This window comes from Styela clava, chromosome 4 (assembly GCF_964204865.1).
Source record: "Styela clava chromosome 4, kaStyClav1.hap1.2, whole genome shotgun sequence".
NCBI lineage: Eukaryota > Metazoa > Chordata > Ascidiacea > Stolidobranchia > Styelidae > Styela > Styela clava.
This window is the reverse complement of record NC_135253.1, coordinates 11,944,605-11,960,693: the sequence shown is the minus strand read 5'-3', so window position 1 is coordinate 11,960,693 and position 16,089 is coordinate 11,944,605. Positions and strand designations below refer to the sequence as shown.

Sequence of the window (16,089 nt, the reverse complement as noted above, 5' to 3'; positions counted from 1 at the left end):
TGGTTGCCGGCCGTTGACCAGAACCAAACAGCGTCGGTGCCAAAGTGACACTTTGATTGGCTGGTTGGTGCAAGGTTCATGAACATTTCGGCACTGCACTTGGCCTTGCCATGTATGCACTATAAAACTGTTGAGCTTTCATATAACAATACACAGAAAAGCTTTCGCTGAAATGGGTGACATGAAAACTGTTCAGCATGTGTTTCTGAACAAAGAGGAAAGCAGAAGAGCAGAAAAGTTGGCAGATGCATTGGATCCTCATGCCAGGTAGGAATTATTGGTGGTACCTTGTTCCGTGAAATTTTATTTTAAAATTAATAGTCCGTATGAAAGCTATTTTCGAAAGCATCTCATTCAGCATTTTGTGAAATTCACCTTAAAACAAGCGGAGCTTGTACAGTGCGTCCCTGTGAAAATGATGACAAAATGAGTTTATTTTATGGCATCATGCAGTCATGGTGGAAAATGAAATGGTTGTTTCCGCAATAAACCACATTTTGACATTGTCTGATCGTAGAATGTCATAAAATGCATGGCCGATATACACAGTTCTGGCTTTTCTCATATTTTATCTAGGGTATGTGTGGTTTAGGCTATATCTGTATATACCGATCAAATTGTATAATTTGATATCATCAAAATATTGAATTAATAAACCAACTTTTTACTTTATTTTAGGTTGACTCTTCCAGAGCTTTATGCTGTAAGTACTGAAGTAATTTTAGTTTATGTAGCGGTATTATTTGAAATGTGATATTTTGTTAAAAAGTATTTAATTTTAGAATCCACGAGCTGAGACGTTACCCAAGAACCAGCACATCTCCCAATACAATGTAACTCCTGCTCCACCAAACACTCGTACAAAGGTTCAAGGAAAACCTATTGATTTGGAAACTGCTAAAGTATGTTGTTATAGAGCATTGAGATGATATTGTTTGAAATAATCTTAACATATTCTTTTTTTTCTGCTTTTGTTCAAATTGAGTTACGACTCAATATTTTTCATATTTTCGTAATTCTTTTTCAGGCTGTACGAAGAATTTTATTTGGTGATGCAACACATTTCTTCACAAAAGATTGGCAGAGATATCGATTTCATTTTCGGGATCCTGCATCTGCAATTCCTTATGGCCTAAATTGTGACTCTGTATGTTCCTATTCTTATTGCTTCATAATTATTTTTATAAAATTGTAATCATTTCACTTGTATGTTCGAATGTATGACTCCCCAAAAAATATAAACTGACCTAACTATGCCAGGTTTATACCTTAAAATTAGGACTAGGGGAACCAGATCCATATTTGTTGACGCTGGAGCAATAGCCAAATTAATTATAGCGGCTCCAGCTTCTCTAACCATCCATTTTTTTCACATATATGTAAATTTCTAATACCTAATAAAATATATGCTTTTCAACCAATAGTTTTTAGTATTATTTAATTTAAAATATTAATTTGAAAGTTTCAAGTTTAATTTAACAATTTAAACCCTAACAACATGGTTCTAAGTCCTACTGCCACAAAATTATATTTGAGGTGTCGCATCATGTGCTCAAGCTAAAAAACTTTAATGGCTATGGAGCCCGAGCTGGAGGTAAAAAATGAAGGGACTGGAGCCACAGTTTATCCAGCTTTTTAGCCCTGCTTAAAATAACGATTTTACAAAATATTTTCAGGCTGGAGCAAGAGCATTTTGTCTTTGTATGCAGTGTTATATTTTAAAACATCTTCTATTTGTTGATGCTGAAGATGAAGACAAACCATTTGGGCGAGCGTAAGTTACTTTTTTGCAACTTTGAGCTCTCATCATTTTAAAATATAAAGGGCTTAACTTTGAATAATAGTCAATGAATTATAATCAAAATATTTCTTCAATTCTTGAGGTCATTTGAGTCATGAATGGGATAGGAAATGGATCACCACATTGTTATTAAACAATTTTTTGACAATTACAATCGCAAAGAAACCAAATATGATCAATCAAATATGAGAAAAATGATCAATAATAGTAAATGTAAAGTAATAAAAAAAATGTTGTAATGAAATGAAAATTGATGAAATTTATTTAACGAATGAACACTTGGATTTCTGTTTGTGTATGATTTCACCCAAATGTTTCAGTAATCTGGGACACCGTGCACAAAAGTTGTGTTCTCTCTCTCAAATATGCTGGGTTTTTTTTTGAAGGGGTTGCCCTATAGTTTTATGAATAAAAATAGCTGATCAACTTTTTATCATTTACCTTGAACTGTTTTTTATTATTCATCAAGGCCGCCGGAGCCAACCTCTGCTGAACAAACAACAGCATTGATTAATGCGATTTGTGATATTTTGTGGAAGCTATCCCACACTATTCATTCCGAAGATGACAATATTGAAAAAAAACAAGTTATTGTATCGTTGCCTGGAGATTCACCTTGTTTTGAGACATTGGGTAATTTTCTTGCTGATGGATTGATTGAAAAGGTATTTATCTCAAATAGGATGGATTTTTACTAATTACTAACAGGAACTAATAAAAATAATACCAATGATACCATGCCCATATGATCCAATGTCGACACTAAAATTTAATCACAGTAATAAAAGTGGTTACATTGTTAATGAAGGTGATACAATAAAGTTAATATTGATGAATGCTTTTTGGTAGCGGCTTCTCCTTGAAAAACTTTTCTCCCAGATCAAAACCCCAGTTTTATTCAGTTGTTGCTGAAGCCAAAAAATTAGTGAAACTTTCATTTACATTTATGCTTTTTGGTGTTTTTAGTATTGAAAATATATTTATGTTTGTTTTTTGACCTTTACTATTATTTCTGATAAATTAAGACATTTCAGTTTTTCTCGGATTATTTTAAAATGTTTCAATTGCTTTCAGCTATGGTTGTTCACCATTGTAACACAGGATGAATTACGCAAGTTCATCAAAAGAAATTTGCATTTTGTAAGTATTAATTAAATTGAAAACATTTCATTATTTTGATTGATGGTGTATCCAAAAGACTGTTTTATCTATTCCTTCTGTAATTTCAACTTGTTTTTTTATTAATTATCATTTTCCCAAATTGATAGAAAATTCTTAGGCTTGAATTCAATCAATTAGTCAAACACAATTAGTTCAAATATTATCTTGCAATATATATTGGAAAACAACATGTTAATTTCAAAGGAGTTGGTGAATATGTAACTTTTCAGCTTCCTTATGTCTTATTAAAGTATCTTATTATTGTTTTCTAGTTCTGTGATGAGGGCGAACAAGGTGGAATATTGCTGATGTATAGTATTGTTTTATCTCACACTCCTGAAACTATTCATTCTGAATTAGCTCAGTGTCAAAGATCCATACTGACTGAGAACTCTAGACCAACTCAGGTAAACCCAATTTAAAGGATATACATAGACTTTTCTTTCCTCTTATTTCTTTGGGAACATACGTGCAAAGATCTAATCTCATTTAAATTAAAAGCGATGCTGTCAAAAATACTATAATCATCGAGTTTTCATGAGTCGAGAGTTTCAGTTCATTATACTGGCATTATTCTTACTCTCCACTGGACCTGATTACCTTGTGTGGGGTCGCTGCACTCCTCGTCCCCATAGGGTGGTTTACATACCCGCTGGTCAGTTATGACTTCCATCACCATTATGTCCATGCATCTGAAACAACTGGTTAACTCATCCCATATGCGACATGGACCAACAATTGGACAAGAGGTTGTGGTTCACCATATGATTAATCCATCTTATCAGCTTTCCTCTCACATGGGGTAAATCCTGTATTCTCCGGTTCCATCTGTAAAATTTGCACCCAATGCTCAAAATGCTGATTGTTGAATAGTTTCATATGCCAATGTATTAAAAGATTTAATATCTGTGTTTACTTACCGGTAGTTACCTATTTTTCAAGGCTTTTATCAACTTGTTGTTGTCTGGTGCTGCCTCTTGCTTTGTACACAATGGCGTTATCAAGTATGATAAACACGGAAGAGAACTAGAAATTCCTTTACCAGGTCCTCGTAAACGAAGTGAAATTGGATTTCTATTTTTTGATAAAACTGAGGGTGATGACAACAGGACTACGGTATGTTGAGTTGCAAGTCATTATGGAAAATAGTTATGATCGCTAGAGATATTCAGAATTCATATAGTAGCTTTAAATTGAAACAATCTTTCAAATTGTAATCGCAAATGCAGTATACTATTTCCCGAGTGTACGTATATAACATTTTGTATCACATTTGAACTATTGTATTGGAGCATTGAAAAATCTCATTTCACACAACGTTTTTGCATACTATATATTGGAAGGACTAACCGCAATATTTCTGGTTCAGCACTAGTTGTCCAAGAACAAGTATTACACTCTGGCTAAATCAGAGAAAATAGGCTTCAATCAATGCACATTTATATTTTGAATATTTGAATCATTAGGCCAGCCTCAATTAACATGTTGGTAATTGGCTCTAGTAACTTTTGACAAGATTTCAAATGTGGCTGCGTTAGAGGTGCATTATCCTTTCAAAGTATTTTAAATAAATTGTATTAACAAGGTTTAAGAAACATCTCAACATGATTATATTTAGGTCGGATGCATGTTGCGAACACCACTTTTACCTATATGGATTACTCAAGTAAATGGTTCATATGGATTAATATTTTGCACAAGTAGAAACTTGGTGGCTGATTGGAAGATTGAGCGTTTTTTTACTATAAATTATTTCACTGGGCACTATACACAGGTTAAGGCAACAAGCATAAGTGTAGGTGGGTTTTTGTTTCTCAGTTTTTGTAGATGAAGAAAATATTAAATGCAGCTCTTTGAGCCAGGGCATATTCTTGTTTTCTGAAATATGGTATAAGGTATAATTTAGGTCTGTATTGCCACTTCTTCTGCATGTGTGATATCACAATGCTCACAAGCTTAAAACCAAAGTACCTCATCATTTGTTTTCCTTCATGTATATCCTAAGTCAGTTTTTTTCAACCTATGGGTTGCAACCAAAACTGGGTCGCCTAAAAATTTTCTTGGGTTGTTTGTTTTTTCAACAAAAACCTTAAAGTTACTAATTTTTTTTTTAATCAATTTTATTGTTTATTTTATATTTGGTATTGAAGTGTTTATCCAATAGTAGTTGTATACATGGGAAGTATCACAGCGTAAAAACTTATGAGCATTTATTTTGCGACCAGAAAATTATCACGGCCAGAAAAGTATCACATGCCATGTAGTATTGGAGCATATCCTTGGGTTGTGAGATGTTGCAAAATTTATTTGTATTTTATTTTTCGAAAGATATGCTAACATGAATTGACACTACTTTGTCTAAATTAGATACCAGAAGACGAGCTTTCCTGGATCCGAGTCGTGAAATATCATACTGGGATGATGAGGAAGAAAAGGAGAAAAAGCAACCTTCCCTGGAACGTACCATTGGAACGAAATGGCCAGAAGCTCTCTTGAACTGGAATGGGGAGACTCCATATTACTAGCATATGTGATCAAATATCGTTCAAATTTCAGAATTCATCCGACCGTTTCTTTATGGAAATTAAATATTGAATTTACAGTGTTTTTAGTGCATTTTTTGTATAATGTGGAAGTTTTCCCAAAATGCTGTTGGTTAATACGGCAGTCGGTCCTTTTTTATTTATTTATACCTTGCTTTACCTATACTGTGGTATATCAACTTGGTAGTATATGATCTTTCTAGTCTAGAACATTAGATTAGCTTATCAGCTGTATATAAATCACGTTTTAAACGATTCTCAAATTTATTTCTGATAGCTTACCAACTTAATCCTGCCAATGCACTTTATATAATTTGAAATTAATCTTTTTTTCACTGTGATATTGTATTTTCATTTTTATAAGCTAGAAAGCAATCACTGTATTTATGTAATAGAGAGTTAGCACTTGTGATACTATAGTACTGTACTGGTCTATTTTCAATATAAATCATGGTTTTGCAAAATATAATTCATCAATTTATAAGAATATTTATACTGTTTGTAACTCAGTAGTTTTTCATTTTGTTGTCTTTAAATGTGGTACTGCTCGCGAAGACGAAACAACTTTTACGGCGCTTACTTGTCTTGGTTAGTCTTCTACTACAATGTGCAGAGCATGGGTCGGCAAAGGTTGCAAGTCATTGGCGGGCCGCAAGTTTAATTTTAAGCGGCGCGCTAAAACTGACCATTTGAATATTTTTTGCGCTATGAAACAAACCATTTGCACTCAGCATCAACTTTTCTAAATTTTGTCTAAATTATAATTAAATTATAGGCTCATTAAACGAGTAATTGTGAATTATATACTTGTTACGTTATAATATAATTTAGTCTACACGTAAATTATAATCGACAAAACAGCTATAATTTGTTACTATAATTCAGTGAAGCTTCGCGGGCCGGATTATATTGCTCCGCGGGCCGTAGGTTGCCGACCCATGATGTAGAGTCTACCCACATATCTCTTTATAACGCATAAAGTATGAGAAGCCTATTCCGAGAGATGTCTCGCTCACATCCTGTGCAATACATTTGCGCAGACTAAAATAAACTTTCCCCAACGTCACAATCTTCTCTCTGCAAATAGTTCAAATTACGAGGTTTAGTAGAAATAAGAATGTAGGGCAACTACAGAAAAATACAAATACGAAACCCTCAGATCTTGAGCGAGGGCGGGAAACATGTTAATCTCCTACATGCATTATATAAAACGCCTGTCGTCGTAACTCGCATAGGAAATGGATCGGGTTACGATCTTTTATCACGCAAACAGCACGCATTATTAGCGTAGAGCTGTTGACAGTTTTGACATACGCAGTAACCAACCGTCATTCTGTATTCACTGCAGCGGCCAAGGTGGAAAAAGGATTATACGCTGCATCGTGCACAACAGATTAGAAAATAATAAAATATACCATTCGCCGGAAGGCCCATGATAAACGCCAGTATCGTGCTATATACTTTTTATATGCCGTATCGACATAATATAAGCGAGCGTGGTCTTTCTGATCCCGATTAATATGTGTGCAGTCGCCTTTGGAAGGCGCTTCATCAACGAACGTGTAGAAGCTTGCATTGCGCAGTTGTTCTCTGAACGGCGGTTAGTAAACAAACGTGTTAATGCTTGCATATATATGATAAATCAGTCAGGCATTGCTATGGATACTAAATTCGTTACATTAAATACCGGGGCGAAAATGCCTATCGTAGGTTTGGGTACCTACGCGGAACCTGGAGAAATCAAACAGGCCGTGGAAACCGCAATAGACGTAGGATATCGACATCTTGATTGCGCTTTTGTGAATGGTAATGAAGCTGAAATTGGCGAAGCAATTCAGAACAAAATTGAGGATAGAACAGTAAAGAGAAAGGACTTGTTCATTACAACGAAAGCTTGGCCAACGTATTATCGAAAAGTGAGGGAGTGTTTTGATGAAAGCTTGAGAAGACTAAAGCTTGAATATGTTGACCTATATTTGATGTCCTGGCCGTTCGCGTTCCAACCTAGTTTTTCTGCAGGCGGTATTTATTGTCCAATGGACGAAAATGGAAAAATCTTGTTTGACGACGACATACACTATCTAGATGTTTGGAGAGAGCTTGAAAAACTTAAAACAACTGGACTTGCCAAAGCTATTGGTGTATCTAATTTCAACGAATATCAGATTAATCGAATATTGAACGAAACTACTATTTCTCCATCCGTTAATCAATATGAAATTCATCCTTATTTGGCCCAAGAAAACTTGCTACAATACTGTAAATCGAAAAACATTGCAGTGACTGGATTCAGTCCTTTAGGCGCACCAAATCGTTCATGGCAATCACCAGGGGAGCCGAAATTAGTCGAAGATCCAAAGTTGCAAGAAATCGCAAAGAAGCACGAAACAAGTGTTGCTCAGGTTATACTGCGATATCAAATTCAGCGCGGTGTCATAGTTATTCCGAAGAGTACTAACTCTGTACGAATAAAATCCAACTTTGCAATTTTCGACTTCAACTTGGACAATGATGACATGGGCCAAATACGAACGTTAGATAGAAATCTCAGATATTCTCTTCCAGCCTACGCCACCAGCAAATATTCAGCATTTAGTGAAAATTATTCAGAATAAAAAGAAATATTCAATAAACATTTTGTGATTAGAAGAATTGAGTAAACTTTCTGACCTTCCTGTTGGACTGTATCCGTCTTACATGAGTCTGTGCCTCTGTCGATAATTTTGATGCCTATTTTGACATTGTTAATTCGCATTGAAGTTTGACAACAGGGTGTTACTGTTCATATATTTGTTTTTTGCTTTTATTGAAATATTGTATTACTAAGGGGGTTTTCCGCTGATTGACCGGTCAGCTAACAGGGTAGGCCTACTCCCGCAGTATGTGAACTAAGATAACGGACACCCAGGCGTAGTAGGTGTATCAAGTTGGGATTAGGCCATAATTTCAGGGACAAATACTACGAATCTCACCTGGCTCGTAATAGAACTAAAATGAGGAAAATTGAAATAAAATTATGGTCTAACAAGGCACACATACTATAGTTTACAAACTTCGGGAGTACCGCTAACATTGTATAACTATTGTGATGCCAGTCTTTATGATCTATCCATACGTTTGAGAATTACATTCTCTATTCGTTTCTTATTTCACGCATTGCTGCATCTTTTTGTCATCTCAGTTGCCCCATAATCAGTTGATGCAATTTCGTCTGTGAAATTATTGGTTAAAATAATTGTTGTGTTCGGACAGATTAGTCGCATTTACCAATTAATACAGATCGTGATAGATTCATTTTTGAAATGTTGTTTTCCTGTGGATATTAGTGTCAAATAGTGATTGTGTTTATCGTAAAAACCCACGAAGATGGAAAGCTTTCTGCTTTGGTGATTTATTTGAAACTTCCGAAAAGTAAACTCTAAAAAAATGTTTCTACTTATGTTTTTTCTCAAAATCTTTCATGCATGATTAGATATATACTTTACATCATTACTAACGCGATAGGAAGATATTTGAATAATATAGAAAACCACCAGCTACCATAGTAGTTTGTCTAACTGCCATTAATTTGGACAAATACGATTTACCACGTATATTAAATGATTTCTCCATTTCACTGGTGTTTATTAGATCAACAACCTTGCCTCGATGACCTGGAAACTTGCTAGTACACAGATTCGGTTTGACTTGGGAATCGAATTTTAATAGTCGTCGTGACTAACTAGCCAGAAGTCAAACAAACACCACTCAATCAGAAATACTGTTAAAATTCATTTTACGGCATATTCTCAGACCAGGAAACAATGCATGTTGAATAAAGCCGGTTTCTGTGATATTTTTGAGCAGCTGAAATTAAACATACTATAGGGTATTGACTCTATCTGCGCGTCCACACTTCCGTGTTATTGAACACACATTAACAGAGTGTAACTGCGATCTTGATTTCTTCATAGGTTAAAAGCACACATGAATTGAATGCCAAATGTTCGTATATTTATTGTAAGTTTCGCAATCCAATACATATACAGATATATTGAAATACACCTAAACCTTAATGCAGTATTATGTGATGAAACCAAATTTCCAACTAACGAAGAACGAATACTTGAGCGAGGGAAAAATATCATAAAGAAATTAATTAGTGCAATGACCTTGTTTCAGGCAAATAATATGCAATATTGACAATAAGTGGTGAAAAATAGTTAAATACACAGTATTATCCTCATGTACTCGTTACAATACAAAAGTAAATTTTAAAAATGCTGTTTTATGAGTTGGTAAATCTCATGTAATCCTAGGAACTAGGGGATATAACAACCGATAAATGACTTGGCTAAATTGTTCGGATAACAGTCTACATTTCCGACACGTGCTCTTTGCATGCCACCTGAACATTGTTAAACATTAACGAGCATTGTAGAAAACCGGTATAAACTAAACAAAGTCGGCAGAAATGCGAAGTCATTCTGTTAGGCGTTAACAAAAGTCTGTTAGGTTTGAAGATTTCTCCATTTACACTTACACTTGAAGAGCAATCGGTAGCTATGGAATTGGTAACACTGAATACTGGAGCAAAATTGCCTATACTTGGCTTTGGTACATACGCCGGGGAAGCTGAAGAAGGAGAAATTCGGCGGGCAGTTGAAACTGCAATTGACGTGGGATACCGACACTTTGACTGCGCTTACGTATATGGCAACGAAGCAGAGGTTGGGGACGCATTTCAGAACAAAATTAAGGATGGAACCGTTAGGAGAGAGGATTTGTTCATTACAACAAAAGTTTGGCCAACGCATTATCGAAACGTAAAGGAGTGTTTCGATGAAAGCTTGCGGAGACTAAAGCTAGAATACGTGGATCTCTATTTGGTTCACTGGCCATTTGCTTTCAAATCTACTTTTCCAGCAGGCAGTATCTATTGTCCATTAGACGAGAACGGAAAAGTTTTGTTTGATGACGACGTGCACTATTTGGATGTTTGGAAACAGCTTGAAAAACTGAAAACAGCTGGACTCGCCAAGGCAATTGGTGTATCTAATTTCAACGAATATCAGATAAATCGTCTGCTTAATGAGGCTACCATCCCTCCAGCCGTGAATCAATATGAAATCCATCCCTATTTGGCGCAAGAAAAGCTCTTACAATACTGTAAATCGAAAAACATTGCAGTCACAGGTTTTAGTCCGTTTGGAGCACCGAACCGCTCGTGGCAAATCGCTGGGGAACCTAAATTGTTCGAAGACCCAAAGTTGATGAAAATTGCGAAGAAGCATGGCAAAAGTGTTGCTCAAGTTATACTACGATTTCAAATTCAACGTGGTGTTATAGTTATTCCGAAGAGTTCTAATCCTGTTCGATTGAAGTCTAATTTAGACGTTTTCGATTTCAAATTGGACGACGATGATATGGGTGAAATACGCTCCTTGGATAAAAATCTCAGATATAGTCTGCCAGCCTACAGTACAGGCAAATATTCAGCTTTCAGAGAAAATTATTCAGAATAAACTTGATAAAACATAAAATGTTAAGACATTTGTACATGAGCGATCTTATTGTAGCCTTGCTTGACTTTGCACTGTAATATTTCTTAAATAAAATGTATGCAGAAAAATAAAGTGTTATTGAGAAATGCAAGGGCGACACTGTTAATTATATTTGTCGTTTGATAATTTTATCGAAAACGCAGTCAGTTATCACTTGCTCAAAAGCTGATTAGCTTGAATATTAATTATGCTAATAAGAATAGTTTTCTCTCGTATTTTGTCACCTTGAATATGATAGTATTCACTGTTGGGTGAATCATAAGCGTATCATTGTTGTCTACCTAATCGTCTTTTGAAATAGTCAAAAGTAGAGCCCAAATCGTTATTTGATTGGCCTCCGCCGCAGGGTGTTTATTGGGCTGCCATTTAGACATTGGGTTTATTTTATGGGTTACTGCCATTTTCATTACCAATCAAGTGCAATGATTTTTATAATAAATTGTTCGTTTTCTATCCTGAATTAAAACTTAAATTATGATAATTTTGCCAAGATTTGTGTACATTTTGTTATATCAATTTTGGAAACCGAAAAGTAAGCCGTGACGACAATGTTAAGAGCACAAGAACGCAAAAACAACCAAATATTTAAAAAGAAATAACCATAAAAAGAGATATAGGGAGGGAACAGAGCAGAGTTGAATGTACGTGTGTTGAGAGTTGAGATGAGATTGGAACCGAACCTTAATCACCCTCATTGGGCAATTACTACAATTACAAACTGTTTCTACTCTCTGTTTAAGATTGTAAAGGATACCTGATATGTCGTTTTTAAATAAATGATTGCCTAATTTTACTTTATAGACCAGTGGAAATAATGTGCAGTTATTCAATATGGCTCCATTCGATTTACAATTACTGAAGAACGAGCATATCTTCAATGATATCATTGAAATGAAATAAAAATTTTGCGTTTTCTCACTGAAATGATACAGTGGTTCCATTACATTTGAACCCACGTACACTTGAACTCACGAAAATTGCACCTATGGAACGGATATTGGAACCCATACTAACCCTAACCCATGGGTTTTAGCACTCGCATATAGATTGAACTCGTGGATATACACATGGGTTCAAATGTACGGTCACCTATACAGTCAATAGACATCGCTTGCATAGCTTTCATTTCGATTAGGTAAGGCCAGACATGGTTAATTTGTAAATTGTATTTTCTAGGACAGGGGAGGGCAACCTCTGGCACGCGAGCCCATTTATTCGGCACGCGAGCGAGGCCTCGGAAACGAGATCATTCTCCTTCAGATAAAAAGTTTCAAGACTCTGAATTATCTGATGAAACTCGGTGTTCGTTTATTCATTATCGTTTGATAACAATTTCCTATTTATTTAAACTCTTTTTGTCCTTTCGTGACATATGGCTTCAAATAAATATATTATGACGTAACAAATGATTAAGCACGAGAATAGCGCAGCATTCATTCGGCTACATTCTTACGTAATAAAGTTCGTCTGTGCCAGATGAAGTTGTACAGCTCATGTTGGTTATAGCTTCTTGCTAACTCACTGTTATAAATTGATTTCGAAAAAATATAAGCGATTAGGGAAGGGAATTTAAGAGAGAAGTGCAGAAAACGAACAATTGCGTGATTGGTATTCCATTTCCGAAAATTTTTCTTGTCTCAAAAACTTTGCAAATGCACTACTCTCCATGTTTTCATCTACACATGATTGTGAATCTCTGTTCTCAGTTATGAACTTTATTAAGTCTCGTAACAGGAGTATCCTGAAAGATGAAACCAGTAGTTTGTGTATTTCTTTGAAAGTTACAAAATATAAACCTAATGTAAAATCTTAATCAGCTGTAATGCAGTAGCAGAAGCCCTACAGATATAGAATAAGAAAAGTAATCAAGACTATTTGTCGGACTGATATTTTCCCGAATAGTGAATCTGTCTGTACATGTTTAAAAGGTTTATTATTGTGTATTTTTGCTTTGAAAGTAGCAAAGCATTGTTTTTAATTTTGGGTCGACAAGAAGAAGTATTTTGTCCTTAAATTTAGCCAATTTTGGCACGCGAGCCGAAAAAGGTTGCCCACCCCTGTTCTAAGACTAGGCGAAGTGGTCCGGAGTTGTGATTTCCGGAATTGTCTCGTTTTATAAACGTGCCATTCACAGTGTGCTACATGAAACGTATGTTTCTATTTTGTAATCTACCTAAAGCTTATTCGCGTAATTTTCTCCAGCTACTGAATCAACAAAAATTCTATTTATCTATACTCGGGAGTCGGGATTCGTGGTATTTATTCCATAAAACCATAGCTAAAGTAATATAACAGGTACATGACATAAATTTATGAATTAGGTCACTGCGTTTCAAATTTGTCACTATAGTACGGACCAAAATTTTCCTCAAACTTCGAAGGTTTCAAAAATTGAAGTATTGAGTTATTGCTCACTACCATATTTTTTCAATTTTCGAGAAAAAATGAACTCTTGTAAGCAATAAATATGCTTGACAGTGTCTAATGTTAACATATTCAAGACTTCAAGATAACAATTGGAGGTGAACTATAGATCATTCGACTAAATAGACGGTTATTGCTTATATATTTTCAAAGGCCTCTTCCTATTCCCCATTTGAGCCAATTTTTCTGCCCAAAATTTGCTGGTTCAGAAATAAATTGCTAACACGTGACTATTTCGACGAGTTAGTGCAGCATAAACGACGCGTCTACGTGGGTGGGCATTAGATGTATGCTCACGTATTTAAACATTGCGTTATTGTTTTCGAAAACTATTGACCAAGTTTGATTTAGTGCGTTTGAAATACCAGAATCTCACTCAGGTAGATTGAATTACACACATTGGTTGCGCCCTAACATTCATAGATAATGGTAGACGCCCTACTGAATAACGATCTTTAATTAATGGTTCGATGTATTGTTCCACACAGTGGGCCAAAAATAGGTTAACAGTTATTAAATTAATACCTAAGGATAACTGTTGACCTACTTCAGTCAAAATAATACACTCATAATGTAATAATAATAGAAATCAAATTAATATTCACAAATGGTGACTACTGACTACAGCAACGAATATATACCCAATGAAAACAACTGAAAGTTTATTCTGTATACTTTTCTTTGAAAGGGTAATATTTGTGGGGAGTAAAGGCAGGTACGGATACTGCACGCCAGTTACGGTTAAATTTTTTTATTCTGGTCATATCTTCCTTCTCCAGATTGAAATCAAACACAGCTGCGTTGCTTTTGATTCGACTGGCTGTTACACTTTTGGGTATGACGACAATATCGCGTTGTAACTGGTATCTTAGTAGAACCTGCGCAACAGTTTTGCCGTATTTATCTGCTATATTTTGAAGCTCTGGGTTGTCCAGCAACGTAGGATCTCCTGGCTGTGCCCATGGTCGATCTGGAGAACCGAATGTACTATAGCCTGTAACAACCATTCCTTTAGATTGGCTGTGTTTTACAAGGCTTTCCTGGTCAAGATAAGGATGTATTTCAAACTGATGAACGGCCGGCTTGATATCGACTTCTTTGAAAATTCGATCGATCTGATATTCATTGAAACTGCTCAAACCAATAGCCTTCGTTAGTCCTTTTTTTTGCAATTTTTCGATTTCTCTGTATACCTCGATGTAGTCAATGTCTTCATCTAACTTAGCATTACCCTGATCATCAACAGGAAAGAAATCTTTTTCTGTCGTGAACTGCAGAGCGAAAGGCCAGTGTAACATGTACAAATCAACATAATCTAGTTTCAAACGACGCAGACTTTTGTCAAAACCTTCACGTACTTTTCTGTAATAAGTTGACCAGAGTTTGGTAGTGATGAAAAGGTCTTCCCTTTTAACCTTTCCTTCTTTGATTTTGATTTCAATTGCCTCCCCCACTTCGTTTTCGTTATCATACAGTAATGCGCAGTCAATATGCCTATATCCCTCATCAATAGCAGTCTCAACGGCGGCTTTAACTTCACCTGGTTCGGATTTCCACGTTCCTAGTCCAAGCATTGGTATATTAGACCCCGTAGACAAACGCTTCATATTAGATGTAGACATTTTATTCAATAGCTGTATAACTAGGCGGTTGTACTGTGCACAGTCCAATGTAACGTCGATCTTGAAGTGGTAACGCCTTTTTGCGTGTTGGTCTTTAAACCGCGGCCGAAACAGTTGACTAAGCGTGACTAAGCAAAAGATCCACTATGCAACGTCGCACGATTAAAATAAAAGAAACTCGACTCGCAACGCTGCGAAAATATTGAAGGGCAAAAATTGCGAAATGTGATCTCTCGAAGTACTGAGTGAATTGAAAACAGTATCGCAGCCCAATATCGACACGGCTGGGTCTTCTTCAGAATTTAGCTTCAGATAAATGTTGTTTTCTTTGGAATTTCACAACATCAACACGCAACAAGCAATGATTACTTTTTCCGTCCGTTTTATTTTCCGCTGTCGTGACTTTAAAAAACAATTTATTATGTAAAATATTCTTATTTTAGAGAAACTCGTTAGTGCGATAGAACTCCATCCCTGAGGAGAAACTGCATTGTGGTAAAAAGTTTTAATTTATAATTTATTTAGTCAAGGTCAGCAAAGTTTCGGCGACCGCTGAGATGACAAGAGCTACGGACATCATATAGAATTAGGATGTATATAAAGTATAGTAAACTTCAATTGCCCTGAAATTGAAAGCAATGTGATTAGGATAAAAGCTTTCCAAATAACGGAAGTTCCTGATAAAAAAAAAGTAAAATTTGTTTGGATTAAAAGGTTTTCTAAGTGGGTACTAAAGACTATTCCCAGAGGGACATGCTCCGAAAAATAGAATTTTGTATGGTATGGCGAACATTTTGTCGTGACACAACACAGCATATGATCTTTTCGCTGTGCTCTTACTGGCTACCTGATGGAACGCGGTCTCGTGCGCTATTTGATATTAAATTCAAATCTTGATCTTGCATCCCAATTTTGGCCATCCACATCAAACTCTTTAAGAGTTGTGAGACACATTTTCCGAAAGTGTTAACACGAGACATTGGTTGGAAAATAGG

The 16,089-nt window shown here is 35.6% G+C and overlaps 1 protein-coding gene and 3 pseudogenes across 1 annotated transcript; 3 read left to right on the top strand and 1 right to left on the bottom strand.

Annotated features, from left to right (window-relative positions):
• On the top strand, positions 1-8,936 carry LOC120325975 (inactive ubiquitin carboxyl-terminal hydrolase MINDY-4B-like). Its single transcript, XM_039392164.2, has 11 exons — positions 1-267; positions 679-703; positions 783-902; positions 1,028-1,147; positions 1,677-1,774; positions 2,271-2,466; positions 2,876-2,941; positions 3,235-3,369; positions 3,905-4,078; positions 4,581-4,761; positions 5,330-8,936. Exons 1-11 carry the CDS (start codon positions 173-175, stop codon positions 5,485-5,487), a joined length of 1,368 nt encoding a protein of 455 aa, XP_039248098.2. The 5' UTR covers positions 1-172; the 3' UTR covers positions 5,488-8,936.
• LOC120325976 (aldose reductase-related protein 2 pseudogene) lies at positions 7,203-8,120 on the top strand (annotated as a pseudogene).
• A 1,113-nt stretch (positions 8,937-10,049) lies between the features above and the next one.
• On the top strand, positions 10,050-11,009 carry LOC120325977 (aldo-keto reductase family 1 member B7 pseudogene; annotated as a pseudogene).
• Positions 11,010-13,762: 2,753 nt separating this feature from the next.
• Positions 13,763-15,398, bottom strand: LOC120326057 (aldo-keto reductase family 1 member B1 pseudogene; annotated as a pseudogene).
• Between the last annotated feature and the right edge of the window lie 691 nt (positions 15,399-16,089).